The sequence below is a fragment of the Trichomonas vaginalis genome, chromosome I (assembly GCF_026262505.1).
Source record: "Trichomonas vaginalis G3 chromosome I, whole genome shotgun sequence".
Lineage (NCBI taxonomy): Eukaryota > Parabasalia > Trichomonadida > Trichomonadidae > Trichomonas > Trichomonas vaginalis.
In genome coordinates this window covers 9,784,846-9,810,002 of record NC_067203.1, presented here as the reverse complement: position 1 = coordinate 9,810,002, position 25,157 = coordinate 9,784,846, and the positions used below count along the sequence as shown (strand labels likewise).

General features: G+C 31.2%; 8 protein-coding genes and 2 pseudogenes across 10 annotated transcripts, besides 2 other annotated features; 5 read left to right on the top strand and 5 right to left on the bottom strand.

The window, feature by feature from the left end:
- Nucleotides 1-321: 321 nt before the first annotated feature.
- Nucleotides 322-440: a mobile genetic element.
- Nucleotides 441-575: 135 nt separating this feature from the next.
- Nucleotides 576-5,912, bottom strand: TVAGG3_0959730 (FURRY-related family; the record flags this gene model as incomplete). The annotated part of the gene is made up of 1 exon (XM_001319679.1): nucleotides 627-5,912. The coding sequence occupies one exon, from the start codon at nucleotides 5,910-5,912 to the stop codon at nucleotides 627-629; it is 5,286 nt and encodes a 1,761-aa protein (XP_001319714.1).
- A 974-nt stretch (nucleotides 5,913-6,886) lies between these two features.
- Nucleotides 6,887-8,570, top strand: TVAGG3_0959720 (armadillo (ARM) repeat-containing protein family; the record flags this gene model as incomplete). Its single annotated transcript, XM_001319680.1, has 1 exon — nucleotides 6,896-8,293. One exon carries the CDS (start codon nucleotides 6,896-6,898, stop codon nucleotides 8,291-8,293), a length of 1,398 nt encoding a protein of 465 aa, XP_001319715.1.
- A 197-nt stretch (nucleotides 8,571-8,767) lies between these two features.
- Nucleotides 8,768-9,442, top strand: TVAGG3_0959710 (uncharacterized protein; the record flags this gene model as incomplete). Its single annotated transcript, XM_001319681.1, has 1 exon — nucleotides 8,768-9,442. The coding sequence occupies one exon, from the start codon at nucleotides 8,768-8,770 to the stop codon at nucleotides 9,440-9,442; it is 675 nt and encodes a 224-aa protein (XP_001319716.1).
- Nucleotides 9,443-9,879: 437 nt separating this feature from the next.
- TVAGG3_0959700 (ubiquitin-like family) lies at nucleotides 9,880-10,662 on the bottom strand (the record flags this gene model as incomplete). The annotated part of the gene is made up of 1 exon (XM_001319682.1): nucleotides 9,880-10,662. One exon carries the CDS (start codon nucleotides 10,660-10,662, stop codon nucleotides 9,880-9,882), a length of 783 nt encoding a protein of 260 aa, XP_001319717.1.
- A 1,018-nt stretch (nucleotides 10,663-11,680) lies between these two features.
- Nucleotides 11,681-25,157: part of a mobile genetic element that runs on past the window's edge.
- Nucleotides 12,819-15,901, top strand: TVAGG3_0959680 (DNA/RNA polymerases family; the record flags this gene model as incomplete). The annotated part of the gene is made up of 1 exon (XM_051253428.1): nucleotides 12,819-15,901. A coding segment is annotated over one exon (3,083 nt), but the record flags the coding sequence as incomplete, so codon positions are not given.
- On the top strand, nucleotides 16,461-17,989 carry TVAGG3_0959670 (annotated as a pseudogene). The gene has a single exon. A coding segment is annotated over exon 1 (1,529 nt).
- Nucleotides 18,009-18,281, top strand: TVAGG3_0959660 (uncharacterized protein; the record flags this gene model as incomplete). The annotated part of the gene is made up of 1 exon (XM_001319683.1): nucleotides 18,009-18,281. One exon carries the CDS (start codon nucleotides 18,009-18,011, stop codon nucleotides 18,279-18,281), a length of 273 nt encoding a protein of 90 aa, XP_001319718.1.
- Nucleotides 19,058-19,934, bottom strand: TVAGG3_0959650 (annotated as a pseudogene). The gene has a single exon. A coding segment is annotated over exon 1 (877 nt).
- Nucleotides 20,121-21,166, bottom strand: TVAGG3_0959640 (uncharacterized protein; the record flags this gene model as incomplete). The annotated part of the gene is made up of 1 exon (XM_051253427.1): nucleotides 20,121-21,166. A coding segment is annotated over one exon (1,046 nt), but the record flags the coding sequence as incomplete, so codon positions are not given.
- On the bottom strand, nucleotides 23,145-23,969 carry TVAGG3_0959630 (uncharacterized protein; the record flags this gene model as incomplete). Its single annotated transcript, XM_051253426.1, has 1 exon — nucleotides 23,145-23,969. The coding sequence occupies one exon, from the start codon at nucleotides 23,967-23,969 to the stop codon at nucleotides 23,145-23,147; it is 825 nt and encodes a 274-aa protein (XP_051079000.1).

Below are 25,157 nucleotides of genomic sequence, written 5' to 3'. Positions count from 1 at the left end.
CCTCTTTTATATATGGTTTTCCTAAAAGTGCAAAAATGCTCAATACCGATTAATTTAAATTCAATTTGTTCATTTTTTGCCAATTTAAATATATATCCGCGTAATGTAATCAAAAGATGTATGTATTTTTTTCTTTTATATTTTTTGCATGTGAAATTGTTGGATTTAAATAATCGTTTTCGTTCATTTTTGCACCCCATATAAAACCTTTTATATAGATGTATAATGGAATGAGATATATATGAGTAAACTGTTAAAATCTGAATTATCCGAGTAAAAAAAACTTTGTTAAGAATTCAAAGTTTAGATAACTATATTAAGGGTGCACTTACCACTTTCTGACACACTCTCAAATTTCCTGTTTAAGGTTTTATTATCTATGAAGCTTCACACCCCTATATCTCTTTTTGAGAGAGTGTCAAAAAGTTTTAAGTGCATCCTTAGCATTTTCTAATTGAGTTTTTTCTTCATCTTCTGAAAAAAAGTCTTCAATGATAGAAATTGAAACGTAATCTATTCATTCAGAACTTGAATAATATATTCATTCTACTGAATCGAATAATATAATAAACCATATTTTTTACAAGAAAAATATCATAAAAATATAAAAATAATAAAATAAATTTCTAATTTCCAAGTTGAGCGAATTGTTCTATTGATAACAAGAAATCTTGTGGTGAAGTTTCTTGTTTCTGGAAGAGCTCCTGTTTAACAATTGGTGTTGGCAACTGTTTAACAGTGATATTTGGTGTTTGTTGCATCATGTTCAACACAGTTGTCTTTGAATTAGCGAACAACAAACCACGAGCAATTGAACAAGAAGAAGACATTCTCTTGATTCTTGTTCTTGACGATCCCGAAGTATCCTCTGCTCTCTTTAATCCCACGAACATCTCGTGTTGTGTTGAGAAAGGAGTAATCTTTGGAGGATTCTCCTGAGAAATGATTCCTCTCAACTGAGGAATTGACTGGCAATTCGTGATTGCGCACTGATCTCTGTTATCTCCAACCAAAGAAGAGATCTTCTTCGCGAGTTCTGCAAACGAATGCTGATTTTCGCTCTCAACAGACTGTGTTGCAGTGGCAATGGATGGATCTGTAGCAGTGATCAACATGATGAAATTAATTGCCGACCTGAATTGGCTGACTTTTGTCAACGCGACAACGTAAATTTGGTTGAGAATTGCTGCAGGAATGCAATCGCCAAATCTCCTTGTCAACTCTGTAGAAACATCAATGATTGCGTCAACTAATGGTTGGCCGGCGTTTCTCAGCATTTCGATGAAGAACTTCATAACAACAGTGCAATGAAGTGAATCGAAAGGAGTTGCCATGATTTCTTCGTATGTTATTCCGAAATCAACGAAAGGCAAACCATGTTTAATGAAAGGAGCTGCAATCAAAAGAGCTTCAGGAGCGTTGTTTAAATCAGCAATGTCTTTGAGTAATTCCTGGGCTTCTGCTTCTGATTCCAAAACAGGCGCGAAAGGTGTAAACGCGTCAATCAATAACTCTTTAGCAGAAGCAGCCATCGCTGTATCGAACGCGCAGTATTTGAAGATCGGCATCGCTCTCTTCAAGAACTGATCTCCAATCTCTTTGAAGTGGAGACATTCTGAAGCGAACTGGAATGCGATTGATGTCACTTCTGGGTTATCAATGTTGTTGTACAAAATGGAGAAGCACTCGCCAATGAAAGCGGCCAAATCTCTTGAATCATCCTGGCTGGAATGTTGTATATGGTAAGCAGCGGCGTCAATGAGAATTGGAGCGTAGTTTGGAAGGAATTCGCCTCTCAAAGCATTGAAAACAACTAATGATCTTGTTCCCGCTTTGATGTCATTGCAGCAGACACCCCATTTGAACGCTTCTTGTGCCCATTGAGTATTCGCTTGTGGTGCTATTTCGTGTAATCCTTCCGCAATCTTCGAAGCAACTTCTCCAACATTAATTGCACCGCCTTCTAAATCAGGTGTTAGTTGGAGAACGGAATCAGCAAATTCTGGTTCGAAAACACTGATCAAATCTTCAAAGAACTTGTAAGATTTCTCTATAAATAGCAAAGTGAAGTGAATAACCGTTGTGTAATGTAATTCGACCAAATCTTCTGTTTCTACGTAATCAGTGAATGCTCTTGTTAAAACAGGGAGAATCCACATGATGGAGTTAATGTTTTGGTTCTGTTCTGTCTGTAGGAAGTACCAGAAACTGAATGAGCATCTCTTTGCGAGGTATTTCGTTATCAACTGTGGATTTCTTTCGAGTTGCTGCGTGAAAATTCTTTCTTTGATCGATGTGTCATCGAATTCAAAGATACAAAGTAAAACAACAATGGAATTATCAGCAAATCTTAATAGTTCAAACCACAGTTGACTGAATACTTCGTGTTGTTCTTCATTGATGTATTTGGATACATCGGACATCGCTCTAAGGAATGAGATGACATTAAACCTTCTAAATTTAGAAGGAATGCCTTGTATGATGTGTTTGTTCGTTGGAAGAACTCTGATTTGTGAAAACCATGTAACTAAAATAGCAACAATGTTTTTAACAGTTGTTACTAATTTTGTTGATTTCATGATTTCTAAACCAGCTTCAATCACTTGTTCAGCTGCAAAAGAAAACATTACAGGAACGAAATCCAAGTTCTTCGCATTCTGTATGATCTTTTGTACATCGGAATTCGTTGCTTGGTCGATGAACAAATCAGCAATTGTTACTAATATCGGTTTTGCTGGTTCTGGATTGTCTCTTCCCCAGAACTGTGTTAGTAACAAAAGAGAACCAACGTGTGCCTGCATTTGCTGTGCTTCTGCACATACGTCAAATGAACTTAGTACTGCTTCAAAGAATAAGGATGATTCCCTTCGCGGCCTGATAAATATTTGTCTGACAAAAATGTCAAACATCAAATCAAAATGATATAACAAAACAGAACTAAGAACATCGTATCCGGCACTTTGGCATTCGGCTATGATCTCAAGCATGGGGAGCTCGAACTCGAAACCATCAGTAAAAATGGTTCCGGCTTTCATAATAGGAATTAATGCGTTGACTGCGTAACATCTCACTTTGTTTTCTTTGTCTTCGAGCTGGCACCAGTGGTAGAGGAATTGTACAATGATCTGGCGGGTCGCAACTGGCCATTCTTCTTCTGGAATCTGGTCAAGAATGTTGTTGAAGACTGCAGCGATTATGATACAATAATTTACGGCGGTTTCGGAATGTTTCTCGAGTAACTTGAGGTGCTCTTCATCCCAGATGATTTGGCGAGGTCCGTTTACTCCATTTGAAGCGAAATAACTTTGAACCATCGCAAGAAATTCAATGAAGGGACGGAAACAGGCCGTTAAGATATGGGAGAAGTTGTTCGGCATCTGGATAATGAAGGCCATGGTCGATGCGGTCAAAGTAATGAATTCCGGAGGGAAATTCCTGATGTAAACCAAATTATTAATGAGAACGCGCCAGTTAAAGTGCTTCATTGCACTGATTACGACCTGTGCTGCGTTCTTTGGTGCTTTCAGAGCCTCATTGAAGTAGTAATCAATGGTTTGTTTTCTAAATGAGACTGGTTCGAGATCTGTGTCACGCGCGAAGGTGTTAAAGAACAAGACAAGGATGTTCGATGCTTTGGAGGTATCATCGATGTTTCCTTGTATGATAGATTTGTATTTCGGATATAATTTTTCTCGAATTAGGTCGAAAACGGAGTCAATGTGGTACTCGATGAGAATATTGATGATTTCCGCGTAGAATAGATACCAAAGAGTGTTGTATCTTGAACAGCAAACGTTTTCCCATGAAATGTTGCCTCTTGGCGGCGCCGTGATGACTGGTTTCGGCGGCGTGTCCATTACAAGGATTGTTAGTTTGCATGCCTCGCAAATCATCTCATTATTCAGTTCAATCAACGACCAAATTTGATCTTCTGATTTTGATGCGATGTATTTCAACAGATTGAGGGCGTAGTACCTCGCAACGGTGATGTTGGATGATAAGAACACTAATCCCAGTGCTTGTATCTCAAGAATGTTCTTGTCATTCGGTTCATAATTGTATGTCAAGAATAAATTGTACAAAACGTTGAGGCAATGCATCTTAAGGACAGGGAGATCGAATATCTGGGCATAATTGATGCACGCTTGGATCACATACTGAGAAGATTTCTGTTGGGAGAAAATTTGATTCAATACTCCCGTCGCGAGCTTCGAAATCTTAATATTATTGGAGGCAGAGAGAAGTAGAATACATTTGAGGACTTTTTCGTCACTGAAATCGGAGTATTTCAGTGAATTTGGAATAACAGATAATAATGCTGTTGCAACATTGATTGTATCAATGTAAGTAAGCTTGCTGTCGAAGTCTTGTTGCTCTGATTCGAATGCCGTGTATTTCTTCTTGTTAATAAAGTCAGCAACGATGATATCCGACTCATCAAAATAATTTGATACGGAATCAGCGATTCTGGCCACGAATTTCTCGGTACGAATGTATCCCTCGAGGCCACTGATCGATCCGAGGACGGCCGATCTAATTTGGCTGTTCATTTCTTGGTATTGATCCTTTGATGGTTTGCATGCGGCGTGTTTCTCGAATTCCTTCGATTGTATGTACGCGCAGGCATGTAGGATGACGGCAAACCTGATATCGTCGCATTTAAGTTTCATAAATTGCGGTAAAATTGTAGAATTAAATAATTTGAAGTCGCAAGCAGCGAGTTGTACAAGGATTTGTATGGAAATGTCGGGACAGCCGTCGAACGATGACTTTACGAAGAACGTTTTCATGAAAGTTGTTGCAAATGGCTCTTTATCGAATTGTTGACCGGCAGAAGAGATGTATTTAAGCTCATCGAGCTCACTAACGTAATTAATCTTGCTGATATCGCCTTGTATTAAGCGAAGGAAGGCATTTGCAGTACGATTTAATTTTGCGGAGTTTCCAATGTGTTTAAAGACACGTGTAGAGTAGAATGATGATGCTTTCTTGGCCTCATCTGGTAATCTGTTGAATAAAGTCGTAATAAGGTCAACGGCGCCATCTTTGATTCCATCTTGAGATCTGACGGACCATGCTAATGAAAAGAACTCTTTGAGAAGGTCTGTCTTGCATTTGGCAACAGAAAGTAAGGAAGCGAGAGTAGAAAGTGTCTGGGCTTGTAAAGTTTTTCTCTTTTTCTGTTGTTGGACTGTCATAAGGATTGATTCAACAAATGAATCGTTTGCCTTGATTTTTCCGATTAATTCTAGAACCAAATGAGAGTTTTCATCATCGATATATTGGTCAAAAGACATGGAGATCTCAGATAAGGAGATTTTTGAGATTTCTCCAATAGTATCTGCCCATGTAGAGACAAGCTTGCTCTGTACACGTCCTAATCTATGTGTAGCAACGCAATTGTGGAATGCGCAGCTTACAAGCTTTGCAATGGCCGGCTGGTTAGGCGAGCGTGTGAAGATGTCTTTAATAATATCGGAAAGAATGATTAATGTCAAAGAACGCAAAAATTGGAAGTGATAAAAATTAGATGGACGAAACGCGGGAGATAAGATTCTAATTAATGTAAAGTCTTTTTCTGCTGATCTGTTAGCTTCTGATTTGAATTTGCTGCAAAGGAGATGTAAGATAGTTGTGACTTTTTCTTCAGTTTTTCGCTTCATCTTTGCATCATCTGGATTTGGATTAGCTGTTGCAAACTCTGTAATGATGCTGAGTACTCTTTGATACTCATCCATCATTTTTGGAAATGTTAGAACAGTTTTTTGCAAAATATCATCCATTTCCGCATCATTGTACGAGTTTGAAGAAAATTCGCTCTCCAACTTCGAGAATGTGAAGTCTACATGCGGAACAAAAGAATCCAAAAGATTTAATAAGACCGATTCAAAGATAGGAGCTACTTCTCCCATTTTTTATCGTATTATTGTAAAGTGGTTTACAATTCCAAAACAGATTTTATGATTTTCATCAAATATCGGCTGCTCAAAATGATTGAGAAATATGTTTGCGAGAATAAATAGTAGTTATCATTGCTTGGAATTGAATTTTAAAGTGTCTCGAAAATTGATCTTACACTTCAATGCTATTTGAACAAATTTCTAGTAACAGTTATACCTACCCAATTGTATGTAATCTTTCGATGCAAGATAACATATGTCTTTTCCAATGATAAATCGATAGGAAAACCCTTTTGTTTGAAATTGATCAATTAAAACTTGATAGTATACATTTTTCTTTGAAGTAAAAATAAATATCCGTTAGTCTTCGAATAAATCCATGAATTAAAGTCAAATGATGGAAATATTTCTTGATTGAAGGACCATGCATATAATAATTAGTAAGCATGTAAAGATTTGAGATATGTTTCCATAATGAATTTTTGGATACTGCCTAATTTACTCTAAAAATTTGCAAATTATATTGATTTTTAGTTTTTAATGGCTCTCCTCTAATGATAATTCCATATGAATCCTTAAGATTCTGATTTGAACAACTTAAATATTCCAAATTTTTTTTAATTTTATAAAAATATTATGAAAAAATATAAATTAATAATCATTTTTAGGATTTTGAAAAAAATTTGGAAAAAAATGAAAAATGTATTTTATTCTATTTTATACAATCTATAATATTTAGTTGTAAAAAACCAAAAAACTTGCTTTTTTTCTAACTTTGAATTTTATTTTGCTTGATTCGGAATTTTAATAAGCATCTATTAAACTAAATAACATTTCCATCCCAATTTTGTTGTCAATTAATCAATTTATCATTCATTGTTAAATTTGTCTTAAATTTATCGAGTCCAGGCATAGCTACTGATCAAACTTTAATTTTTATTCTTTGTCTTATGACACGTTTCCATTTTGGCTCATTAAATTTTGTAGTTTCATCAATGGATTCCTTCAAGAATATTCATAAAGAGGAAACTACAGGAGAAACAGAAAAACAAGTAATCTTTAATGAAAATTCAATGAGTTTTTTACTAAGTTCTATTGATGCTAACGAAATTGATCAAGATACCTTTAAATGTATCGAAAACCAAATCATTCAATTAAATATCCAATTAAAACATGCCAAAATCATTACAGAGATTGATATACAAAGATATGAAATACCATTAACTTTCTTCAAAATTTTCATGAAATTTTCTGATTCCATAATGATTGATTCACTCATCTACTTACTCGAAACATTGTCAAAACTAATGGAATTTCCTTTTCAAATGATGGAAGAAATAGGTATCGATCGATTTATGATAGAATACTTAGATTCCCAAAAATGCTTAGACAACACATCAATATTTATTAACAAAACGAAGATTATAACGATATTTACTAATAATATGATACATAACACTTCTATTTCTACAGATTTAATTTCAATAGGCCTATTTCATTCTTTACAGAACGTTTTTGAAGAGTTAAGTAATATTACTATTGATCAAGCAAGCGTAACTTATCTAGAAAGCTTAGCAAATGCTGTTTTTATATGTTTTGAACAAATTTTGATAGATCCACTATCACATGAAGGCTTCATACTCTTTATTAAGAAGTGGATTGATGTTGAGAATCAGTTTTTACAGGAAGGACTTACAGAATTAATATTTAGAGCACTTACATTAAAAATCAATTTAAGTGAGTTATTTGTAGAGCCAAATCTTATTAAATTATTAGTAGATGCAGCAATACAGAATGAAGATATCAATGCAATCAATGTTTTGAGTGAATTTACTTTGTATGGAGAAATTAATAAGGATTTGATCCCAAATATCCTTGAATTTTGCAATAACATAAATGTTAATGAGTTTCTTGAGAAAGCAAAAGCGGAAATTAATTCAAATAAAAATCCAAGTGAAATTCTGACTCTTTGTGGAAATATTCTATATATATTAGATAATGTTCCTGATGAAATCAATCCTACTATAGTTACAGAGATCCTAGAACTTGCAAACGAAAAATGTGATTTAAAAACCAAAATTTCCGCAACATTTCTCCAAGTTTCGTTATGGTCGAAGATAGATCCCATATTATTTGGTGCAATAGCATCGCCAGATCTTCTCTCAATTTGTTTTGACGTTGCTTTTAATACATCACCGCAACTCCATATGATTATCATTAATTTATTAGACAACCTACTCTCAAAATATCAATCCATTAATATGCTTGACGTAGTTTCCCATGAAATTTTTGATTTTTTGGAAAAGTCAATAGAAGAAGGAAATGAAGAGATCTCAGATAAAGCAGCTGTTATAATGGAAACATATTTCCCAGTTGAGCCACAATCTGCGTGAGAATTTTACATCAAAATCAAATTATTGCAAAACTTATTAAGAATTTGCAGAAAATACCAACCATTGTAAGACACTTTTAATTTCAGGCTTTTAAAGTCATGAAACAATAAGATATTTTCATCATTTTATAATTATCCTTTTAATCATCACCAGATGTCAATATATCACATATCACTTAATTACATTGCAAATGCATCATCTCATTCTTTTATTCAGTGATGAGATAAGTTAAAATTCCAAAAAAAAATTACTATTTAAAATAAAAGATTCTTCTGTTTGTAGCTTTCGTATTTGAGAATATATCTTCGCGTTCTTTTTACCAAATCAAAAGCGAATTTCAATATCATCCCATTCAATTTCCTTCGAAAAGACTTCTGAGTCAAACAAACAGCGTTTCTCACTTATGTTATTTCGATTTCATCATTGGCAATATATTATGTAATTTTACCACATATGCCACTTTTTATTTTTCTGATGTCGATTTGGACTAGAATGGAGGAGTTTGCCAAGAATTTCCAAGATATTCTTGTTAGCATTCAGAAAGCTATAGTTGATATTGAAGTCCGTTCATATAATTACGAAGAAAAAGCCAAAAAAACTTATCAAGATACAGAGAAATACGTAACTGAAATCGATAACTTCATTCTAGAAGGATTCCAACAACCAGATTTAGATCAAGAAAAGCAAGCAAGACTTGTTCAATTTATGGTCAGTTATAAACCACAACTTGAAGTGTATAGAGAGCAATTAAACTCATATATAGCAACACCTCCACCAAAATTCGATTTTGCTTACCACGAAGACGAGAAGGATGAAGAAAATAAAGAATCAAATACTGAAACAACTCAAGATAAAGCCGAAGAGTCCGAAAACGAAGAAGAAGGAGATGTTGAAGAAGAAAATAAAGAAGGGGAAGGCGCTAAATCAGAAGAAACTAAACAAGAAACTACAGAACAGAATCCAACTCCAGAAACTCCAGAAGAATCAAAGCCTTCAGATAACAACGATACAGAAGCCAAAAATACATCAGAAAATCTTGGAATTCCAGAAGATGAATTAAAGGCACTTCCGGAATTAAGTGAAGAAGATGATGCAGATGAAAACCAAGCTAAAAACAGTCTAAGAGAACTTGCAGACTCCATGGAGTAACTTTTTAATACAAATTTAGTTAATAATTATCAGAATATTCAATTTACTAGTTTTCAATAGTTCTTTCAACCTACATCTGCCTATCTGCGCAAAAACATCATTATCCTATGTCATTATTTTTGATTCATTATAATAATATAAATAAAAATTCGTATGTTCTAAAATTCGCTTAATTACTTACAATATTTTAATGTTCAACCAAAGATAACACATAAATATGAAATTCTTTTACCAAAATTAAGAATTTATTAATTAATTTAATAAATCATTCGATTTTTAGCTGTATAATTCATATCACATCTGTAGAATATAAGAAAATCCAGTATAAAAATGAAAAAAAGTTCAATTTGAATGTTTAGAGATTTAATTTTAGTAATCAATGATTGATGTGGATTTAAAATGTCTGTCATTTGTGAATATAAAATATCATATTGAATTTACGAATTTAATTGCGAAACAATTGTTCCACCCCATTCAATGACTGTAAAGCCATCACGTTTGAATCTTGGAAGATCTTGTGGTTCAACATCACAAGGAGTTTGTAGAGGTAGAGCAGCGAAGAAAACTCTATTTATATTATCGGGTTTAGGATCGACACATAATGGACACATCTCATCAAAGTTTTCTAACTGGAAGTATATTTTCAGGTAGTTGTAAGCAGCGAGTTTTGGACACCAATAAGTGACGAAGTCACATATCTCAGAATCGTTGAGATTCATAAACTTTAATTTCTCTTCGAAGAACTCAACACTATCTTTTCCTTTGATCACAAATCCCTTGTCCATCTGAAGATTAGGGTAAAAGAGTGTTTCCCAGAAGAGATATCTCAATTTCTTTCCTCTGTGATTGATTTCGCCTGTTGGTGAAGCTTTGACGTTCCATGTACTTCCTTCGTCGAATGATGGATAAACAAAAGAGAAAACACCATCATTGACTTTAATATTTACTTTCACATCAATCTCTTCTTTTGGATATAAATAAATGACAGGTTTTCCTCCGAGGCACCTCAGACGTATATTGATCACACAGTCATCTTGTATATTGTAATCTGATAAAGGACGACCACAATGAATTTGCTTTGTACCATATGTTACTTTGATATCATCTTTGCATACTCTAAATTCTGCTGCAATCTTGTTAAGTAATTCTGTTGAGCTTATATTAGGATCAATTGCAATTATTTTCTTGCATTGATTTAGCTCAACAGTGATTGAAATCATGATTCAATAAATGATGGATATTTTAACATGTAAATCTTTCTCGGAATTTTTTTTTTCTTTGTCAGAAAAAAGTCGTTATTCTCTCAATACTTTTGTTTTTAACCGATACAATATAAGAACTCATAAGAATCAATCTATTTATTAAGAAAATCTTTATTAATTATTAGATATTTTAAAAGTAGTATATGAGTGCGGGTTGTGTGACTTTTTTTGTTACATCTATATATAGACGATGCATTAAAATATATTTATTTATAAACACATTAAAAAAATTAACATTAATTTTAAAATAATTTATTTTTTTATCTTTTATAAAAGAAGCTATATATAGATGATGTCAGATATTCCGCGATTAATTAAACATTGTTTAAATCCTGAATGGGTTAAACTTCAATTTAAAAATGAAGATTGTGAATTATTAAATGAATATGAAAGCCAAAATAAGCTAATGAGGTATAAATATAATGATAAAGAATATTTAATTTCATGGAATCAATGGAGTCATAATCAAAGACCTCATAAACGAGAAGAAGAAATTGAAAATAATGAAATGGAAATCATTGATGACATTCAAGAGGATGGAATTCCTAAATTTTGTAGAAAAACCTTTAGAACTAAGTTAGGAGCATATAAACGTAGAGTATTAAATCCTGAATATCTTAAACATATTTAAAAAGGAAGACTGTGAATTATTAAACGCTAATGAATATGAAAATGCTAAATCAAAACTGAGATATAAATATATTGGAAGTGATGAAAGGTGTAAAGATAAAGATAAAGTTTATCAGTTTCATATAATAACTGGCACACGTTAGGGATAAGAAAACATTTAGGAGATTATGGTAAAAGTTCCGAATTCTTCAAATCTAGTATGTATGAGAGAGTAAAAGAAATCAGATATAATTATCATTCATGAATGAAAAATAAACTTTAAAAATTCATGTCTTACATTTTTTGAATAATTTATTTTTTTAATTCGTATGAAAATGAGTGTCAAGACTAACGACGTTAAAAAATTGGGATTCACAAACGAGGAAATAAAGGATATATTAGAGGAGGCGAGTTATGAAGTTAATAAATATTATTTAAGAAATTGTCAAAAATTCGCGGAGTTATTAAATGATTTAGATTATGATGGAAAAATGAATAAAGATGATGTTATAAATTTCTTATATCCCACATCTGAAGAAGAAAAACCTAAAGAACCTGATGTTTTCCCTGAATATTATGAAGAACGGATTAAAGATGATGAATATGATGAAATTGAAAGACTGGAAAAAATAAGAGATGAAATAGATGAAAAAATTAAGGAATTAAGAGAAGTTGAAAAATATAATGAGAATGAAGTAGAGGGTTTAATGAATATCCCAGCTTCAGAATCAGAAGTTCAAAAATCTCATGAAGAAAGATATAAAAATTACTTTTTGGAATCTACTAAAAATTTATTAGATGGTGAAATAGATGAAACACTTTCAGAAGAAGGCACAAAATTTATTCATAAACATAAGTTACAATTTATTGACGATGGAGATTATCCATGTATATTACTTTCACCTCCTCTTGATTCTGAAAAATTCAAAAAAGCACTGAAAAATGTAACATATGCAACAAATACGATTAAGAAAGAAGACCATGATATTTACACAAATTATTATTTAAATAAATGTACAGGTGTTGATAAAGTTTTTGATTTGTTAGATAAAATATCAAAAGAAACAATTGGTACATATAAAATTTTATGCGATTGTGGTTTCATTATTGAAGATACTAATAATGTTTCATATGAAAGAACAGCACCGAAGGAAGACGAAGTTGAAAGGTCTATACCATTCGTTATTAAGAATATAAAAGATATGAAAACTTATAAACATTATATTTATTCATTTATTTCAGAAAAAATGGAAGCAACCCATAAAACATCATCTCATCATTTTATAGCTATTCATACATTCCTTTTCAAAGTTGTGAAATTAAATAAGACAGGAATTAGATTTAATGTATCAGGGTACGCATTCTTGAGTAAATTAAAATGTATTCGTCACGTCGCAGATGATAAAAATTTATGTGTTCTTAATTCATTTTATGGACTTTAGCCCTGGACTTTAAAAAAATAAACTTTATTTTTATTTATTTTTTAATTTTTTATTCTTACATAAATGAACAAAAACGGAACAGCTAAAATGAATGATAATCAAATAAGAGCCGAAGGTAGAAGGTTATTTAAACGCTTCTATAACATTCCTGATGGTGTTAATCCTAAAACTCGTAGAAGTTATTTAAATGAAGCCATAGATGCATATGAAGGATTTGACATTTCATCAGAAAGTGAGAGGTTAGCAAGAATGTTAAACGTTAATATTGATTTTTATTATTGTGACCCTCAACCAGAAGACGTAGACATAAATAAGGTAGACTTTCCATTAGTGGAATCAATAATGATAGATCCAGAATTTGAAACAGTAAATATTTTATTAACACAGAGTCCATGTGGAAAACTTCACGCTGACAGAATTACAGACGTTGAAGCACTCACAGGATATAAAGTTTGCCCCTTTTGCAAAGAAGAAGTATATTCTATCCGTGATGACCCAGAAAGGAAAAACCAAAGAAGATTTTTAAAACATTGTGAGAAATGTAAAGAAAATAATGGAAGATTAATTCAAGACGTTCAATTGCAAAACACACAACAACCATATGCACCACATATCACGAAACAGAAGATATATCAATGGCTATTAGCTCACAATTTGCAGGAATATTATAAACCAACAAGATATTATATTACTTTTGACTTCGAAACATTAGAGACTAAAGAAGAACTTCAACTTTCTGAATGTGCAACTTTGAACGCTTACTTAAAACCATTTATGGTATCATCAACTGTCAAAATAAAGCCGCAAACGGACTCTTTGAGTCCTGAAGGTCTTTCAGACCGAAGCGGCGAGGTCGTAGACCGTGATAAAACATTTACGAGGAATTTTTGCTTAACATCAAGTGATTCGTTCATCTCTGATTGGATTGAATTTTTATTTTCAACCTGTTCATTAGTTGCTAAATCAAATATTGAACAATATGAAGAATTAATGAAGCCGCAAACGGACCAAACGGCGGGGACTTTGTCCCATACATTAAATGAAAAACAGAAGGAAGCATTTAAAGAACTTCTAGATGAGGAATTCAATAAAGTGAATATCATAGGTTTTAATTCGGGAAAGTTTGATTTAAATTTAATTCTTCGTGATTTAAACACTGCAAAATGGAAAATAAAATCAATGCTGGGTTCTTCTTCTCAATTTAAGCAAATCATTGTAAAGAAAACAAACTGTCCATATGAATTAAGATTTATTGACATCAGAAATTATATAGCGGGTGGAACATTAGACCAATTCACTCAAGATTTCGGAAACAATAAATCACGTGTTAAATCCTTTTTCCCTTATCAATTCATCACATGGGAGAATTACGAAGATGAATTATATAAAGTGGAACCATTCAAAGATTCATTTTATTCAGCATTAACTCAAGAAACAATATCCGATTCAGATTATCAAATATATCTCAATGATGCTAAAAATTTTGAGAATAGATTAGAATATTTTATTCATTATTGCAATAAAGACGTTGAAATTATGATTGACCCAATTGATAAAATTATTGAAGAAACATTTGTTTATAAAATTGACATGCTTCATAATCTTTCTTTATCATCGAATGCATCAATGATTCGTTACGCGTTAGCATATAAGAACTTCAATCCTAACGAAACATATCCAGAAGAAGAAAATGTGGAATCAAGTTTTGAATTAACAAAAAAGTATTGGAAATATAAAATTGATTCATATAAGAAACAAGATGAAAAAGCAGAAAGGGATACTAAAAACAATGTTTCAATGGATGACTATCAATACTATCACGATTTAATCCTTTCATCTAAATGCAAAATGTGTGGTAAAGCGTTTACATATGCTAATAAACCAACATTAGATAGAATCGATAATGAAAAACCACATACCAAAGAAAATTGTCAGTTAATGTGTTGTTATTGCAATGTCGTAAAATCAAATAAAGATGAAGATGTTCAACGTTTAAGAATCAATTTAAGAAATTATACATTAAAAAATAATTTACCAATGACTCTAGATTCAGTTGAAGCTTATCACATCCTCCGTAATGGAATTACTGGTGGTTTATCAAATGTTCAACATAGAGTAAATCTTAAAGGAATCACGCACATTAATAAACTTTCATATAATCCAGAAACTAAAACTGTATCAAATGAGGACACTTCCAACATTATGACTCATTTCGTTGGTGTTGACTTTAATTCATTATATCCTTCATCATTTTCATCTAATCCTCATGATTTCATTCAATATACTGACCATAAAATGTATATGCCGGGAAGATTGAATGGTGTTATCATTTGTGATACAGCAACAAAGAAAGCAAAAGCACTGGGAATAATTAAGAAGAAAAATACTTTATTCGTGGCTGAAGTAAAGGGTCACATTGATGAAAAATACATTAATGATTACATAAACTTTTTACCAATAATAAGAAACTTTGATATTATCACAGATGAAAAAACAATTGGTGGTTTTATGTATAATTACATGAAATCAAACAATCTACCAGTTGACCAGAAACAGAGGAAATTAACTCAGTTAGCATCAACACACAACCAATATCAACCATTTTCTTCTTATTATCTTTGGTATCTAATAGACAGATTTCATTTTATCATTGATGACATTCAATCAATTTTAACATTTACGAAAAATACTTGTTTTAATGAATTTGCGAATGAATTTATGAACGAAAGACAAAAGGCTGAATTAGAAGGAAATAAAGGAAAAAGTTTATTTTGCAAGATTTCACTTAATGGATCATATGGTTACGATGCAATGAATACACAAAATTACGCAAAGACTAAAATAATGAATGCACAGAAGGCACGCGTTGCATGTATGTCAAATAAGTTTAAAAACATAAGAGAAATAGGAGAGGATACGTATCAAGTGATGCTTAAAGATAGATTTTATAGATGTGATACATGTTTACAAGAGGCATTCTTCACTTTAGATAACGCAAAATACTGGTATTTGGTTTTCATTTATGATTTTATGTATAAATGCATGGATGTTAATCGTTTTCATTTCATTGAAGGTGATACTGATTCATCTTATTGGGCAATCGCTGGCGACCCAAATCTTCCTAACACTCAAGCATTTCAAGCAATTGTAACCGATAAAAAATTTTATGATAAAAACATTTACAAATTCGCACCTTTTGATTTCTTCTGTTTTAATGAGAAATTTAAACCTAAATTAAAGAATAAAGCTGAAGAAAAAGCACATGAGAAGAAGTTATTGGGTTTAGCAATTGAGAAACAAGGTGATAACATGGTTGCTTTATGTCCTAAGTGTTATACTTCATTCAACGGTTCAATTGATGGAAGTGATTTTAAAAAGATTGCACAAAAAATGAAAGGTGTTAGTTTAAGACAAAATAAACAATTAACACCTAAAAATTATTTGGATATAATAAATGATAAAGTGATATTTGATGGTCAGAATATTAATTTACAACTTAAAAACGGGTCAATGACTCGCTTAACAATCGGTAAGACTGCATTAACAGGAGCACACACTAAGGCTGTATGTTGTGAAAATGGATGTTGTATGCCATTTATTTAATAAAATGCCACAGAAGAGACAAAAGGAACCGTAAATAATGGTTTTGATACTATGATTCAAAGAGGCGGGCACCCTTAAAACACTTATTTTATTTTTATATAAATGAATAGCGTAGATTTAAAAAATTTAATTGATGATTTAGTACTTAATCAAAATTTTCTTAATTATTATGAATTAAAATCATATCTCCAAAAACATGATAACAATATAACGGGTGATGATATGGATTATTATTATTCGTATTATAAAAATGAAGTTTTGAAATATCATGATAAAATAATTTCTAAAATTAAAGACAAAATTAAAAATAATGAATATTCAAAGGGAAAAAGTAAATCACAACTTAAACAATTGAAAGATTTCAAAAATAAAGTATTAACAGAAGAAGATATTGATGAATTATATAAATTATATAAATTATATAATCCTGAGCCGCAAAAACCAAAGGAACAAAAACAAAAGGTGCAAAACGCCCAGGTCCTTCAGACCATAAATGAAGCACAAGCTTTAATTTATGATTCATTAGTTAAACCATATTCAGCCCGACTTTTAAATGAAGATCAACTTTTGGAATTCATCCTTCAACATAAACTCGAAGCGGGAAAGTATATCAAACCTTTATATACAGCATATTTAAAACAAATGAATAGAATACATCCAGAATTAATGAAGGGGGAATGAAATCCAAAATCAAAGCAGATAAAATTAAACCACCTGCAACACCAAACCCTCCAACGACAGTACCTCCTCCTCCTTCAGTTAATCCTTCATCATTCACTTTATTATATCCATTTCAAACATTAAAGAAGCAAAAAGATTTTAAAAAGGATTTCAAAATATTAAATAAACCAACTGACCCAAAAATTCAACCGTTAAAGGAAAAATTTAGTCGCCCTTCATTTGCACCATATCCATATTCATACGAAATCGATCATTTAGAATATTCAAGAGGAAACGTTACTTATTTATTTGCCATTAACATTAACACCAGATATTTATATTGCATTCCGGTGAAAGGGAAAACAGAACAGGAAACAAGAAGAGCTATTCAATACTTACTAGATCATGAAAGAGTAGATAATATAAGGGGTGATGGTGATAAAGGATTTCAGGCAGCTATGGCTCATTATTTCCCACAAATTAATTTTTACTTTTCATCCTCTCCATATACGTTTCATAATAAAATAGTTGATGCGGTAATGAGAACTCTTAGAGATGCGTTAGGGGTTAATGGTCAGATATACTGGGATGGAAATCATGACTCCATCATACAGCAGTTAGTATATTATTACAATAATACATGGCATAGAACAATAAACATGAAACCGGTGGAAATGAAAAATGATATTTCAAAAGAATGGGAATATATTAGAAAGCAAATGGAAAGGTTGAATGATGTTAAACGTGAACAAATTAATTCGGGGCTCATGAATTTTAAACAAGGGAATAAAGTTTTAATTCATCTCGATTATGGAAAAACTGATAAATCAATGACAAAAAGAAGACGAAGATTTGACACAATAGCTGAATTTGTTAGATATATTAACGGCAATGCATTAGTTGAAGTTGACAATAAATTAATAGAAATTCCGATTTATTTTATTACTCCATTATATTTAAATAATATTTAATTTTTTTATTTCGTAAGAAATGAGTGACAACGAAGCATCCAAGAGTCCAGACAATGAATATAAAAAGAAACTAAACAGAATTAAATCAAAAATATGCTATTACAAAAAGAAGCCACAATGCGGTGGGGTTGAAAACGATAAAGAGAGGAAAGAAATAATCGAAAAATTAGAAACTTACCGTTCAATCCTTAAACTGAGTGAAGCAAAAATAAAAGAATTTAATAGAATAAATAAATTGATTGGAAGAGATGAATTTAATAAAGATGAATTTTTAAACTCAATCCAAATTTAATTTTTATTCCTCTTCGACAACATCTCTCTTTCCATCATTACTGCATAACCACATTTTCTCAATTTTAGTGGTTTGTTATTTTTAACATGTTCTTGCATCATTTTTATCATTTCCTCCCTTGTTATGATTCGTGGTAAATTTTGAGCTTGTGGGGTATTCATTTATGATAAAAATAAAAATTTGTTATCACTTATTTTATCGTTAATGTTTTTAGGTTATTCAATAATTAATTATTTTTGAATAACTGAAGGGGTCACCAGGTCACCAGGTGGTCACCAGGTAATTTAACTTCTCTGAAAAAATGTGACAACATGACATTTTGACAACATCACAGGAGGAAGGCAGTTATGACTTATTTTTGAATAACTGGGAAATAAATTTACGTCAAATATGCAATTTATAAAATCTTATGTCGACAGGCTACGTAGCACAGTGGTCTAAGGTGGTGTTATGGAGGGGTCAGGGTCTGTGGTTCGAACCGCGACAGCGCCGTATTTTCTTATTTTCTTTGTTTGTCTTGTTTGTCGTGAATAAAAAGTGCTCTATCTTCCACGGGAATAAATAAAAAATTTACTTTATTTCTTCTTTATTTCTTCTTTATTTCTTTGTTCCCGTGGAAGAAGGGTTTTGCTGTTTTTTCTCAGCCGAAATCAATGATTTTTTCATTTTTGGAATCCTTAGCGAATGAGGAATAAAAATTTAAATTATGCCGTTCACTCTTTTGGATCTCAGGACTTTCAGTCCGTTCTAAAGTTTGTTTCACAAACATTGAGCGTTCATTGAACGCGAAACCATGCAAATACAGTCATAAATGGTGGCATATAATCTTCACCCAAACCTGTTGGATTTGTTGTGAAAGTATGGACATGATTTCCTCCTGGTTCAGTTGGTCGAAAAGTCTTTTTTGCTGAATGGTTATAATCTGGAGATAAAACATCATAGCCAGCATAATATTCTGAGTTGTATAATGGGTGGTCTCTTAATGAGTGGCTATGGTCGCCAGAAAAGTTTGTAGTTCCTGTATGAGTGTGCGGGGGTAAGTTTGCTTCAGTAATTTTCTTCGAACCTCCTGTTTCCTTTGAAGAGTTTGCACAATAGAGGAATTTATCTACAATCTGCTTCCACGTACCGAAACCCAGAACTGTTGCTGGATTTGTTGAGTTCATTGACGTATAAATAGAACCAATGGGGTAAATCATCTCAAGAATTGTATTTAATCCATTATGAATATTGAATTTATTATATAATATTGAATTTGGGTGAGTATTTAAAACTGGTCTTGTTATCAATATTAACGTATTATTTTTGAAAATTGCTTTTCTAACATCTTGAAATTTTGTGATTTCAGACCAGTTTCTTCCATCACTACTGATATTTACTAAATCACCACATCCTAAAGCAATGAAATACCCATCAATATAAAATAAATTTGTAAATCTATAATTTTGAGTAAATTTTGGAGTGAATGAATAAACCAATTCCCAATTTGATAAATCCTGTGATAAATAAATATGTCTGTTATAACTTACAGGATATGAATAGACCATTTCACCTGAAACGAGAACATAAACATTTGATCCATAACATAAAGCTTCAATGTCTCCATCAGCTTGAAAAATTTGTTCAAATTGACCTTGTGGTATTGAAGATGATCTATAAATTTTATCATTTTGTAGGATAAAATACATGCTGTTAATGTAATACCACTTACTTGTATAATCAATTTTCAAATCTGATGACATCATACTAAACATATAATAATTTATCCCATCCTCACTAATGAAAATTTGATTGACTTCATAAATTAGTACCCATTTATTATTAACGCATCTAATAGGATTATTTGGAAATTTAAATTTAGCATCTTGATTTAAATTACATTTGAACCATTGGATACAATCGAATGAATAACAAGGGCAAAAATCATCTCCAACCGTTATCATTCCCATAAATTTACCGTTATTATATTCAACATATAAAATTCTTGGATTAATGATTGGCTTTCGTGTATCAGGATTCAAAACAGATGGAGTAAATGATTCATAGTTTTTAAAATCATTTGTTTTAAAATAATAAAGCACTCCAGCTGTATAAAATAAATACATGGTCACTCCATCGAAACATATCCATTCAAAAGAATTTATATCAAAGGTTTTATCTGATGATTTCATAAAATTTAAAAATGGTGGAGTAAAATAGACCTCTGATTGTTTTATTTCTTCATTAACAAATATATCAGCTTTCTTATTTAACTCACTATCCACATATTCCTTATCTGCCTTCTTCTCTAACTCATCGTTAACATAAGTTTTATCTGCTTTAAGGTCTAAACATCCTGAAACCCATCCTGTATCAGCTTTAGTTTTAAGAATCTTCGATGTCCGTTCATGATACCATTCAACCCTTTCTATAATTTCATTATCTTTTTCATTAACATATTCCTTATCTGCCTTCTTCATTAATTCACTAACCACAAGTCCCTTATCTGCTTTCTCCTCTAACTCACTATCCACATATTCCTTATCTGCTTTCTTCATTATGTCATTTAGGAAACCTTTTATGAATTCCTCATTTAAATTAAATCTTCCAATCTTCAAAACTTTGGGAAATGCATTTAATGCATAATATCTTTGTTCTTCTGGTGGAATTGATGTTATATCATCCGTTATACCTTTAATTTTAGAATTCATAAATAAAATTTCTTTTATATTTGATATCACTGCACCACCTTTGCAAACGAATTCAAAATGGTCATTTTTCAATACTATCTCCAAATCTCCATATTTCAACCTTTGCGTTTGTTCTGCCGTCTTTGAATTATATGCATATGTGGCGTATGTAATGGTCTGTGCCTTAAGTTGCTGTGGTTGCTGTTGTTTAATCATTTATTATGATTTAAAAATAAATATTTAATCTGTTATCTCATCAGCTATTTTTTCTATTTGAAATTGCCATAATATTTCATTCATAAATTCTAAATCACAATCAAATAGGTCAGTTATTCTAAATTTAATATTTGATAAATCTTTTGAATGAAGAATAAATGAATTCCCGGATAATTGAAACGGATATGATAAAGAAAATGTGTTTAAGTTGATGGATAAAATGTTTTGTATTGATGGGTAAGAGTTAGGGTCTAATGTTTGATGTGAAAATCTCATTGGGGTATTAACTTTATCACATTTGATTAAAATGAAATTGGAACCAGTGTCAGAATACAAAACATCCCCAACATCTTTTTCAAAATTTAATATCCCCAACAATGAACGAAGATGAGGAGTACAAAATTTAATTTTCAGCGGAAATTTAATAAGGTTATTTATTTCATCAAGTTCAAAAAGTTTATCGGGTTTTGATTTAAAATTTTCTTCATACCATATGATAAATGATTCATTTAAATAACTTAAAATCATGTTAATATCCCATTTCGTTATCACATTATTTATATACATATCATACGTTTTTAGGTCTACGACCCCGCCGCTATGCGGCTCATGGTCATCTTTAATAAATGATATATAATCTGAAGGGTTTAAAAGAATGGGATTAAATTTACCACTCACAGAAACGAGAGTAACATTATAAATTCCGCTAACTGTTAAATTTAATTCACAGTTATTATTCGAAATAATATTGATAATTGACATTTTTTTATTACGATTAAAAATATGGTAAAGCGTTATTTTCCAGTGATAAATAAAACTAGAATAAGATTACCTCAAGAATTCATAAATTCAACGAATAAGAAATTCATTCATGTTATAAATTTTAGTGTTTTCAGAAAATATGAGTCGATGTCATATTCATCATCAGGTTATATTTCACTTCATTCAAATTTAGTTCAATCAAACCCATATAATGACCATTTCATAAGATTTTCAGATGGTATTAAAAATGTAATTGATAGATTAAAATATGAACAGATTGACAATATCGAATTTTTGGAATTTTGGTTTAAATATCCCGATGGAAAAAAGATTGAAGTTAAAGATAAAGCAGATACTATAACAAAAACAATTACAATGACTGATCCGGATAGTGGGGAACAAAAAGAAATAAAACAAACGATAGAAACTGGTGAAAGGTCAATTATTATCGATTATGATTCAAAGGATTATTATTCGATAATGTTAATGCTTGAATATTAAATAGCCTTAACAAAGAATTTTTCAAGTGATATTTTATATTCATCAACTATTTTATTATAAATATCATTATATGTTAAATGAAGTTCAGTTGTTGTTCCGTTCTTTGATATCTTAATTGTGCTAATATCCTTTATAGGATTTATTTTTGCAACTGTTCCGCAGCATGAAACCTCATCATCTATGAAAAATTGAATCTTCACGTCTGAATCTTGAACATCACAAAGAATGGCGATAATGTGAATTAATGATTCATAAGGTAAAATAATTAAACCGGATTGATCAATTAAATTTATTATTGAATCATAATTATCAGTTATTATATCGCGATATATTTTCATTAATTCAGAATTAATGTCTATTTTATATGGCGCATTGCGACTGGAATCGTAGATTCCTGGGTTATCAAGTGGTGCTGGGTATGTTGGATAAGTGGGAATTTCAACAGGTTCTTTACCAGGTTCAGATAAAATGATTGGGTCTCCATCTTCTTTATTTTGCTCTTCCTCATTCTTCGGTAAGTCACGAGTTAATAAATTTGGTTGAGTTGCTGACCTTGTTAATTCAGGACTAACATTAACTTTAACATTTTGAATAATTCGTGATTTATCATCATTTACATTATAACCAACCGTAATCTCTGCTTTTGCGTTAGTGTTCTTTTGACTAGTGAAACGTCTTCTCATTTATATTCGAATAAAAAAATATATTTAAACTTTTATTTTGCTGGAACTTTTGAATCTATTATTTCCTGTATTTGTTCATGAAGTTGATTTTTAGCATTTTCATCGAAATTAATAGACCGAATATATTCATTAATTGCATTCTTATAATCATTTGATTTCTCAAATTTTCTTTTATCTGATTCCTTAACTAAATCATAAGTTAAACCTCGTTGCTGATATAATGGTTTCTTAATTAAATCTTTGAATGCTTGAGATAAAGCACCTGATGCAATTCTTGCTACTATAATTGGTTGGAATTGCTGTTTAAGTTCATCTTTAACATTTGCGAAAACTGGATCGAATAAAGCAACTTTAAAGAATTTCTTAGCTGGAATTTCAGATCTCAAATTTGCATATTGACCATCAAACTGGTTAGAATATCGTGGTAATCCATCCGGTCCCTCTTCAATAGCATTTAATTCTTCATTGAAGTAAGAATATGGATTATGACGGTATGAATTAATTGGACCATTTTCACCTTCTCCAATGTATTGTTTAACAGCTTTTCCATTTTCATCAAATTGCATAGGATAATGTTCATTATATGCTTTACGTTTAGGATAATCCGTCATTGTTAATTTATACCCATTTATGACTTTAATATTTCCTTGACCATCAGTAACGAAAACTTCATTTATTCCATCAGGTTTTCCATTTGGACCCGTAATGTCTGCTTCGTGTGCTTCCCAATTTGGTCCGTGACGTTTGGCATATGCTTGAGCTTCTGGTAATGTTAAAACGTTTCTCATTTGTTTAACATCCTTTTGAAGACCGGCAACAATGTGGACTAATTCTTTCATTCCGTCTGGAACTTTCATAGTTCTATTATATGCACCCTTTTTGTTTGTTCCTTGTTTTAATGGAACCTGTAGAAGATTTGCAATTTCTGTCATGTTTAATTATAAATAAAAAATAAAAATTAATTATAAAAAGTTATTCGAATTTAATGGAACCTTTATTTAAATCAACTATTATTTTTCCATGTTCTCCTAATTGTTGATATTGTGTGTAAAGTTCATTAATGCTCATTGGTAAATTCACTTGATAAAGCATAACGTTCAACTGTTGACGACTAAAACCACTGAAAATGAAAAGGGTGGACAGGTTTGATTTAATGTTTGTGCTTAATGCTTTGAAATATTGAACAGCCATGAAGAATGAACACTGAATGTGTCGACATTGAGTTAATAACTGATTAAAATATGATTTCTCATTTGTTATTAGTTTTGATTTCACTGCATCATCTAGAAAAATGAGTGAATGCAAAAATTCTCTATCAAAATTTGAAATAGAAAGTGTTTCAAATAATTCATCTCGTTGTTTATCAATAATTTTATCCTCTAATCCTTGCTTCTTGATTGTATTATATAATTCTTTATACATTAAAAAGTTTTTTAAATAATCTTCTGCTTCTTCTTGTGATAAATAAATAATTGGAATTTTGATTAAATGCTTTAAAGATTCAAATGTATCATCTGAAGGTGAACCTGAACGGTTGATATAAATTAACACATGTGAATAGGGTGAAGTGTTAGCAATAATGATAATTTGTTTTAATATCGTTAATGTTTTACCTTTATTTTGTTTACCAATTGCTGCAGTGATTGAATTTAAGTAACATTCAGAATATGGAATTTTCATTAATTTTTCCTTAGATAGAGCATTTCTATTATCACTCAATGCTTCATTAATCATATCATCTACGTATGTATTATATACTCCTGCTAATTCTTCATAAGGGGTGGATGAATTTAAATCCATTTAATCAAAAATAAATTTATAATTTTAAACATTTCTATTCATCAATATTTCATCATATGAACTTCTATACTGTGGTGGTGTACCTGTTGGATGATATTTCAAACCTTCATCCGGTGTCCATGTCCAATATGTAGTCCTAGTAAACCAAACCTGAGGAGGATTTGTCACCTTTGAACAGTAAGTGTCATTTTCACCCTGAATGATTGGATAAGCTTTCACTTGTACTGTAACTTGTGAGTTGAAAG